Raw genomic sequence first — 9,847 nt, 5'->3', positions numbered from 1 at the left:
CCCAGAGGCCAGAGGGGCCACCTGCCAAGCACATGGGCAGCCGGGTGGTGCAATGGTTTGGTGAAAGCACTGATGACCACGTGTCCTTCAAGCCTACTTTAAAATTGTGCCCCCCCCGGCCCCCCAGCCAGAGTGGCTCAGTTAGTTGAGCATCATCCTGTGCAATGAAAGGTTGAAGGTTCAATTCCAACTCAGGGCACATACTGGGTGTGGGTTTGATCCCCAGTTAGGGTGCATATGGGAGGCAACCAATCAAGGTTTCTCTCTCATATCAATGTTTCTCTCTCTCTCTCAGCATATCCTCCAGAGAGGATAAATAATAATAATAATAATAATAATAATCTGGCCCCCGCTCCCCAGCCCAGCCTGCTATGCTTTTCCCAGCGAGGGCTCTGTTTTCAGTGGTGGGACCTTGTGAGTGTGATATGGGAAGGGGTACAGCGTGGGGGGCTCTCACAGAAGGGCCAGCTTGGGGGAGACCAGTCAGCCAGACCTCAGAGAGAGGGACCTCCCAGAGTCCTAACTCTTTTTCAAAAGAATCGGGGCCTTCAGGGCACAGTGTGAGTCTCGCCCCTTCAGCAGTGCTTTCTGCGGGGGAGGCAAAGGCACTGGGGGACCAGGCACAGGGCCCCCCACCCCTATGGGCAACAGGAGCCTGTGGCCATTTGGACGGTCAGACCCTGGCTTCTGTCTGTCCTTGCCGATTGTTCCACCTTCTCTGATGGGCGAGCTGTTCTGTTCCAGGCTGTCAGAGCGGTGAGCACGGACTGGGTGCTCGCAGGGATAGGCCCAGAGAGCTGGGCTTGAGGACAGTCAGGAGCAGCGGGGGGAAGCGGGGGGGAGGTAGTGGGGGGCACTGCCCCGGCTGTGGGAAGGAGACTCAGAGGCTGCCTGCATCTTCCTTGAGGCCAAATGTGATGGATGAGTCTCGGTGGCAGCAGGCGCCACTGTCCGGAAAGCCGCTCCCTGAATTAGGCTGGAAACTTGGTATGTGGGCTGGTTATGAAACACACGTCTGACAGGAGCCCAGAAGCTGGCCGATGAGCAGAGGGGTGCCTCGTGTCCAGGCCGGGTGCTGCCTGGGGCAGTCACTGTGCGGGAGGCGGCTCGGGGACCTCAGCTGGGTGTGGCTCTGTCTGCAGGACCCCCTGCCCTTCCACAGACTGAGCTGGGAGCGGGGGCTGGAGAAGGGGGCAGGGGCCACCTCTGACCCAGGCTGGCTCAGCATGCTGACACCTGGGCGGGCCGTTCCGTGCGGTGGGCCGGCTGGGCCCTGTCGAATGTTAGAGCATCCCTGGCCTCTATCCACGGATGCCAGGGCACACCTCTGTGTTGGTGACAGTCGTGCCTCTGACATTGCCACACGGCCCCACTGCTCTAACCTGCGAGAACAGCCACAGCGGGGAAGTGCCATCGAGGTGTGGCTGATGGAACGGGGGATTCGGTGTTGATTCTGATCGCCTTCAGGAGTCCCCCCTCTGGCATCATGCCTCCTGGGCCAGAACGTCCCAGAGACCGATGGTCCAGTCGTGGCCTCAGCTTGCAGACGAGACCAAAGAGGCTCAGAGAGGCAATGCCTCACGTGGGCCTCAGAGCCAGGCCAGGACCAGGCTCCCAGGGGCGGGCGGAGGCCTGTGACCTGCACAGCCTGGCCCCACTTACCCGTTATTACCAACACCAGGGCACTTTGGGGGCTCCAGGGCTGACACCCTAAGGCTATCGAGCCGTCCTGGGGGTGTGGGTCAACCTGAGTGTGCGTGTGAGCACAAGTGTGTGTGCAAATGTGTGTGAGAGTACAAGTATGTGCAAATGTGTGTGAGTATGGGCAGAAGTGTGTATGAAGATGTGTGCAGGTGTGCATGTATGAGTGAATGTTTATGTGCATAGGTTGTGGGTATACTTATGCACACGTATGAACGTGTGAGGGTGAGATTGTGCACGGATGTGTTTATGAGTGCATGTGTGAGTATGGGTGCGTATGCATTTGTGAGGGTATAAGATTGTGTTTGTATGTAGTTGTGTGTGCACTCACTCACAAACAAGTACATACAAACAGCAGCCGAGACCCCATCCTCAGTCCAGTGAGGGCCCCTGCTTGCACAAGAGTGCCCTGGGGTGTGCACACCACACCAGACTCCCACGTGGCTGCCCGGGTCGTCCACTCGCGTGGACTGCTTTGCCCGTGGGAGTGCAAGGGGCCGTGGTGGCGCCGACTGCTGCCCCTGATGTCGCTGCTCGCGTCTTTAAGGAGGAGCTGGAATTGTTGGGGTCCCTGCAGGGGAAGCCTGGGATCTTGAGAGAGGCCTGGTGTTTGAGGGGAGGCAGAGCCAACCATGGACCCCATCTGTGAGCTCTGCCTCCAGCCCCCTTCTCTGTTGGGCGGACAGGGAGGTGGACTGCCCACTCCCTACTGCCAGCACCCAGCTCATTGGGGCGGGAGGTTAGGAATGGCCACCCTGTGCACATGGGCGGACTCGGAGCCATGTGTCTGTCCACCTGTCTGCAGGCAGAGTCTCCAGTGCCGGGTGGCAGGCGTGGTCAGAGCTGTGTGTCGGGGCTGGAGGTGAGATGTGCAGCTTGCCTATCACGCTCATCACTTCCACCCCCGAGGGCAAGGGCCAGGGGAGGGTGATGGGGGAGGCGTCCTGTTCCCAGGGTTCCTGGCCTTGGAGAGCTGAGCCCTGCCCTCTCGCTGGTGACAAATCTTCAGGCCACGAGTGCAGTCCTGGAGTGAGAGCATCACAGGCTGAGAAAGGGGGGGGACAGCTGTCACCCAGACCCAGGCAGTCCTGGCTTTGGACCCAGTGGGCTCTCAAGAAACTTTTACAACATGAACTCCGATTCCTCTTAATTAAAGAAAACTGCAATGCCCCAGAGAAGACACGTTCGCTCCTCTTCCGACTGAGTTAATTGAAAGGTTCAGAAAGTCTCCGTTAATCACCACTTACTCTCTGGTGATTTCCCCGGCTCCGAGTGCAGGACTCTCTTGATTTCAGCTCTTCGTGTTCCAACAGTGAGCTCCCGCGGCAGGGGAATCCTCCTCAGAACGAAGCAAAGACACGAGGGCAAGGCCGCGTTCTGTTGACTTTGGACTCCACACGGCCTTGCCCATACTACGCGCTCGATAGATGCTTGTTGAATCCAACTGAAGTGAATAGAAAGAGAGAATGGACGAGCTGATGTGTGAGAGGGTGGGGCTCAAGGCCAGGAATAGAAATGGTTAATTTTGGAAATCCGCTTTATTGAAGCGTAATTTACATAAAAATAAACCCTTTCGTTTTAAGAATGTGATTCAGTGAGTTCTGATAGTGGTGTGCGGTCCTGTCACCACCACTGCCATCGACTGTGGACTGTCGCTATCACCCCAGGAAGTCCCCTGCACGCCTGAGGTCAGTCCAGCTGTGCGCTGGAGCCGGCCCGTGGCCGGGGGGGGGGCCAGGTCTGCACAGCCCTCCTTCCCTCTCACTTCTTAACGCTGATTTTGGAAAAGGAGTTTTAAATTTTGATGAAGTCCAGTTTTCATTGGTTTCTTCCTTACGGTTCACTCTTTTGGGGTCCTCTCTAGGAAATACTTGCCCAAGTCATGGCCACAAAGATTTTCTCCTTTGTTTTCTTCTAGAATTTTTATGGTCTTAGCGGTTACTTTTTGTTTATATTCCATTTCAAGTTGATTTTTGTGTTGATATGAAGTAAGGGTCCAGGTTCTCCTTTCTCTCATTCTCTCTCTTTCTCTCTTTCTCCCTGTCCCCTTCCTCCCTCCTCCTACTCTTCCTCCTGAGCGTGGATATCTGTGTGACCCAGCCCCGAGTCCTGAAATAACTGTCCTTCCCCATTGAAGTTCCCCGGCACCTTTCTTGAAAGCCCATAACCATGGGCCTTTTCTGGCCTCCGTCCTGTCGCATTGATCTGTATGTCTGTCTTTACACCAACCCCGCACTGTATTGAGGACCACAGCTTTATAGAAAGCCTTGAAAGCAGATGTGTGGGCCTCCAGCGTGGTTTTCCTTTTCAGGTTGTCTTGACTGTTCCAGATGTGTGGCCTTTCCCTGGTGTTCGTTAGCATCTGTCTGTCAGCTCCTACGAGCAGCTGGCTGATCTTGATTGGGGCTGCACTGAGTCTACTGATCAATTCGGAGAGAACGGACCTCTGACTATGGGAGTTTCCCAGCCCACGAACATTCCGTGTCTCGGCGTTTATTCTGTCGTGGCATTAAGTCTGCCTTCATGTCTGTCAGCATGCGTTACGGTTGTCACTGTGCAGGCGTTGTACATTTTCATTTGTTCCTACATATTTCGTATTTTTAAAATCAATTGTTACATATTGACTGTAACCTAAAACCTTGCTGAACTCACCTATTCCAGTATCTTGTTTGTAGAGTTCCCAGGGTTTTCTATGTCACAGTCATGTCACTGCTGAGTAAAGACATTTTTAGTTCTTGCTTTTTGCACATTTACTGCGCTGTCTGGCATCTCTCGCACAATGGTGCACAGACGTGGAGCAAGCAGACACCCTTGCCTTTTTCCTGGTCTCAGAGAGAACGTTCAGGATTTCGCCGTGAAGTATGACGCCTTCTCCGAGCTTCTTGTTTTTAAACCACTCATGGTTGTTGAAGTTAGTCAAATGCGTTTCCTGGTCTGTGGGGTGGTCACATCTTTTCCTCCTTCACTCAGCCAATGTGGTCAGCTGCATCGACTGACTTCTGGACGGTGTGCCCACCTCGCATTGCTGAGTGCAGCTTCCTCCTACTTCACCCGTGATCACATCTGCGCTCGTCGGGGTCACGGCTGTAGGTTTTCTGGTCTCGTGACCTCCGGGTCTGGTGTTGGTATGGGGTCTCTGCTGGCTGCACAGCACAGCCGGAGGGGGCTGCTCCTCCTCTGATTTCTGAGAAAGCCTGGGTGAGGCGGGTGTTCTTTCTCCATGAAATGCCTGCTGGGATTCCCGCTGGAATTCCCAAGTGAGGGCACCGGAGCCTGGAGTTTTTGTGGAAGGTTTGAACAGACATTCGGTTTCCTTCATAGGTATGGGGGCTTCAGGGGTCCCAGTATTCTCGTGTTACTGTTGGTTATTTGTGTCTTTACGGAATGGAATCTGTCCATTTCATGGAAGTGGTTGAGTTGGTTGGCATAAGGTGGTTATTTTCCTGGTGACGTTTGTAGGGATGCCTCCCTTTTATAGCAGTATTCTGTGTTTTCTCTCTCTTTCTTGTCTATGATGACAAGGAAAGGACTGGTCCAGCTCTCTGGGCTAGTCTGTATCTTCCTTTCCTTCTGTCTGGCTGCGCCTCCCACACCTCGCCTGTTCCCAGCTGTGTTCACATTGAGTAGTGAGGTCTTTCCATCCTTTTATCACAATGAAACATCCCTCTTTATTGGGGGTAATACTCCTTGCCTTGAACTCCATTTGATATTAATTTGGCCACTTGCTTTCAGTTCGTATTTGTGGGATAGATTTGTTTTCACCCCATCTGTATCTTTAAATGGGAAGTAGTTCTTTCATAAATAGCATATAGTTGAGTCTTGCTTTTTAAAGTCCAGCCTGAAAATGTCTGTTTTTTTAATTGGATGGTTAATCCATGTACTTGAATGTACATATTGATGTGTTTGAGTCTGCAGTCTTGCTATTCTTTTTATTTCCCATCTGTTGTTTGTTTTTAGTTATTTTATTTATTGATTTGGGAGAGAGAGGAAAGAGAGACAGAGGTATTTGTTGTTCCACTTATTTATTCATTCATTGGGTTGATTCTTGTATGTGTCCTGTCCAGGGATGGAACCCGCAACCTTGGCATAGCAGGGTGATGCTCTAACCAACTGAGCTACCTGGCCAGGGCGCCATCTGTTAATTGTTTATCATCCATCTCCCCATGTTTGAACGCGAGGGATTGAGGGTCGATCTTGCTCACTGTCCACCCAGCGCTGCAGGTCTATGCTGTACTCTGAGCTCTCCCCGTCGCTGGGACAGGTGGTCCGGCTGCAGCCCTGCCGCTGCTTCCCTGCATGGGGATGGCTTTGCAGCCCCGGGGCTGCCCCTTCCCGTGTTCTCCAGGTGAGCTGCTGCCTCCTGACCTGCTCCAGCCTGTTTTCTGGCAGCACCTGCCAGGGCCCTGCAGTTTGAGAAGGGGGGAGAGTGTCCTCAAGCCTGCCTGGTGGAAGTCGCTTTACCACCGTGTCCCTGTGTCCACGAGATGCCTCCCTTCAACTGGCCAGTGGAGGCTGAGCTGTGGACACCCTCAGGGCCTCAGCAGCAAGGCCTGGATTTTGGAGAATCTGTGACGGGGAGACCACATTCTGAGCCACATGGGCAGGGGTGCTGTTCTGTCTTGGCTCCTCTGTCACCTCTGAGCCCCCTTGTCCTTCGGCTGCAGTGGGGAAGGTGTGGGGCGGGGCGGGGCCTGGCAGACACAAGGAGGAGCAGTCTGGGAGTGGGTCCCAGCAGAGCGTGGGGAGAGTGGGAGCCATCTGGGGCCGTGGGGAGGGGAGTGGGCGGCGACAGCTGATGGTTTCACAATTCACCCCGCAGCAGCGCCAGACAGCCCCCTCAGCCTCATCCGCTCACTTCCTCACGCAGCGCCTCCACGAGAGCTCCACGGGTCCCCCACTTCCCTCCAGTGGCCTCGGCTCTGCAGCAGGCACTGGCCCGCCGGGCTCCTGGGAACAGCTGCCTGCTCTCATTCCCGCCCGCCCTGGCCCCGATCTGGGAACGCTGGGCCCTTGCCTGCCTCCTCTGCACCCACGGAGCACAGCGGCCCTTCTGGAGGCCAGGTCCTTCCCCGCGGCCCGGAGCCGGCCCATCAGGACGCCCACTGGCCCTCCCAGCAGAGCCTGTGCCCCGGGTGAATTCGTGTCCAGGCTCCTGCCTGCAGCTGGTCACAGAGGGAGCGCCCCTCCCCTCCCCCCAACCCCCCAGGAGCCAGCGCCTGCTCAGTCTCTGCTGTGGAGTGTCAGTGACGGCCTTCTGGTCTGCTCTGCTCTGTCCCTTCGAGTCTCCCCTCTGGCTTACCTTTGTCCCTGCGGCCGCTGGCCCGCAGGTCACTCCGCCTGGGTGAAGGGAAGGCCTTCCCGGGCTGCCTCCACGGCTACAGTCAATGAGCACGGAGCCCTCAGCTGGGAGGACCAGGTGCCGCCTATCCCAGAGCCCTGGTCCCGCCCCACCCCGCCCCGTGGCGCCCACCTGTGCTGCCCAGGCCTCATCCTTCCTCCCTGGTGGGGTGTCCGTGTTGACAGTGGTCCCCTGTGGGGGAGCAGAGGACGTGGGGCCCCTGGGCCCAGCGAACCCAGCGCAGGGCCGGCCTCTTCAGACCTCAGCCCCGAGAGGAGGCGTAGGGGCTGAAGACGACTCGCCCTCCTCCACGGGGCGGGACCAGTGGGTGGTCACTTTGCCCATTCTGGGCCTCGTCCCAGGAACACCGCGCCTTCCCTGCCCTCCGGTGACAATAGGACGCTGTGGAAGCACTCCGCGGGCTCAGTGCCCGGAAGAGTGGCGGCTGGTGGCAGGACATTGAACGGAGGGCCCCTGGTCCCATCAGGGGAGCGGTGGTCAGGATGTTCTGTGCTGCCTTTTCCTGACAGTCACCGGCTTTGCTTCCTTTAGTGGGGACTTGACTGGCAAAGCCTGTGGCCCTCAGTTCAATGAGCAGCACAGGCCGGCCGGCAGGTGCAGGCTGGGTAGCTGCCCCCACCCCCCTGGGAAAAAACTGCCAGGAAGCTGCTCGGAGAGGGGAGGACCGTGGGCTCTGTTTGGAGGCTGCGGGTCCTGGCACCTGGGGAAGGAGACACGGGAGCCTTTCTGTCCGGGCTGGTGGCCTTGCTCTGCCTGGGGACACGTGGCCACGGAGGGGACGGCATGAGTCTGCCTTTTCTGGAGCTCCATGGTGGGTGGTTCTGCAAAGCCCAGAGGGAGCAGCGAACGTGGCGCCTGGAAGGGGTGCTCCGGGTATTTTGAGCGCAGCCCCAGCTCCTCCTGAGCCCGGCGGGCGCAGTGCTGCATGGTGAGCGCCTCCCCGCCGCCCACGTTGGCGGCACTGTGGGTGTGTGGACGGTGGCTGAGCCTCGGCTGGCTGGGCAGGGAAGGAGACCGTGGGCCCAGAGCACGGATCTCCCGTTCAGGGTTGGGGGAGGGGGTGCGGATGGAGGCGGGAACAACCTTCTCCTGGAAACACGATTCCTCTTGGGCGGGGAGGGTGCTCCATCCTCCAGCGACTGCTCAGAGCTCAGACCACCTCCTGCCTCCCAGGGGCTGAAATACTCGCGTGGGAGGAGCCCCGACATCTCAGTGTCTCCCTCGAGGTCTGGGGGTGTCTCTGCTCCCTGAGCCAGTTCTGAAGGGCTTCCAAGGGCCGACAAAAACCATCTTACCAGCTGCAAAGTGGAAACTTCCCGTCTGCAACCGTCGTCTTCCCAGAGCCATGTTCTCCAAGTGACATTTCCGTTTCCTAGACAGTGTTTCCAGGCCTTTCCAGGCTGAGCTCCAGGACCACATCCTTGGGGGCTACATGAGGATATACATATTTTTAAAGCCATTCATGCCCAGCCGGCGTGGCTCAGTGGTTGAGCGTCACCCTATGAACCAGGAGGTCACGGTTCGATTCCCAGTCAGGGCACATGCCCGCTCACCTGGGTTGTCTCGGGACTGTTTTGGTTTTGAATGATAGGTTGTGAGCATCACCGCACGTTGATCTTGATGAATTTTCTGTGTGTGTCGATGGTGGAGCTTCCCAGCAGCGGCTCCATCGCCCTAAAGGGCGGTGCGTCTGACCGCCGACAGCTGGCGCCGACACTCCCAGCAGGCTCGGCCCCGCACCTGCCCAGCGCCTCCAGCTCGACGTGGAACAAGCCTTGTGCTTTGCAGAGTCACGCTGGTGTCTCCTTGTCATGGTGACTGACATCTGCACATGGGGAGGGAGGTGGCACAGTGTCACGTCTGATTTGCTGCCTCGTGTGACCCGCCCCTGCCTTTTCTGTGGGGTTGGCTTGCTTGCGAACTTGTATAGGTTTCTTGTCATTAAAGGAAGTGCACCCTCATTTGTTATGTTTATTGCAAATACCTTTCCCCAGTTTGTAGTATTTTGATTTTTTTTTTTAGATTATTTTTTCTCTGTGCGAAAGTTTTATGCTTTTAATGGGGTGACATCCACCCTCTGACAGAGTCCTTCCTTGGGGGCTTCTGGGGGTTGTTTCCTATTTGGAAAGGCCCCCCTTGTTCCAGAATTACAGATAAATTCACCATCATCCATTTTTTAAGAACTCTCATGGATTCGTTGTATGTGTGAGAGGCTCAGGAGTCCACAGGCCAGCAGGCCACCCAACTCTCTGTGACCCCGCTTTGCCGCCCAAGCGGAGGCCGTGGGCTGGAAGCTGGGCTGGTTCTTCAGGCTCCGAGGCCTCCTCAGAAGAAGAAACCTGCTCAGGTCGCAGGAGAGGTCGGACCCCAACATCCCCGAAGGCCCAGAGCCTGCGTGTGGCCCCAGGGAGCCCCCAGCCTGGCCTCCTCCCTGCATGGGAAGGGCGGGGCTGGCCTTGAGCTCTGTGACTGCTGCTGTGCTCCGCCGCTGGGCACAGGGTCAGCCCGGCTCCCTCCCCAGCGGCTTCGGGGAGAGCGGGCAGGCCTGGCCACCCTGTCCCATCATCCCGTGGTTTTGTATCCTGGCCAAGGCGCTCCTCCTGGAAACCACGAACCTGGGCTCCCGCGGGATTGCAGACCTCCGGGCTGCTCGGGCCTCCGGACTCCTATTTTTAGAAACACGAAAGAGAACAGAAGTCGTAGGCTCCGCCTCCAGATAAGGCCTTTCCTCAGTTCTATCCATTTTGGCCTAAAAGAGACCCACCGTTTTCCAGGAGGATAGGTCAG

The 9,847-nt window shown here is 56.8% G+C and overlaps 2 protein-coding genes across 2 annotated transcripts in view; one reads left to right on the top strand and one right to left on the bottom strand.

The window, feature by feature from the left end:
• The window catches only part of STK32C (serine/threonine kinase 32C), a 39,989-nt gene that overhangs the window by 7,535 nt on the left and 22,607 nt on the right, over positions 1-9,847 (top strand). The gene's annotated exons all lie outside the window — the stretch shown is intronic.
• Positions 7,148-9,516, bottom strand: LOC102255441. The gene is made up of 2 exons (XM_005879652.2): positions 8,614-9,516; positions 7,148-8,488 (listed from the first exon to the last, which is right to left on the bottom strand). Exons 1-2 carry the CDS (start codon positions 9,000-9,002, stop codon positions 7,627-7,629), a joined length of 1,251 nt encoding a protein of 416 aa, XP_005879714.1. The 5' UTR covers positions 9,003-9,516; the 3' UTR covers positions 7,148-7,626.

This window comes from Myotis brandtii, unplaced genomic scaffold (genome assembly GCF_000412655.1).
Source record: "Myotis brandtii unplaced genomic scaffold, ASM41265v1 scaffold604, whole genome shotgun sequence".
In the NCBI taxonomy this organism is placed as follows: domain Eukaryota; kingdom Metazoa; phylum Chordata; class Mammalia; order Chiroptera; family Vespertilionidae; genus Myotis; species Myotis brandtii.
This window is presented reverse-complemented; position numbering and strand designations above follow the sequence as displayed.

Coding starts and splice junctions, on each gene's coding strand:
- LOC102255441 (XM_005879652.2), bottom strand. CDS start 9,002: ATGACAAGAAACCTATACAAGTTCGCAAGCAAGCCAACCCCACAGAAA. Junction 8,489..8,613: donor ACAGTCCCGAGACAACCCAG/GTGAGCGGGCAT, acceptor ATCCTCATGTAG/CCCCCAAGGATGTGGTCCTG.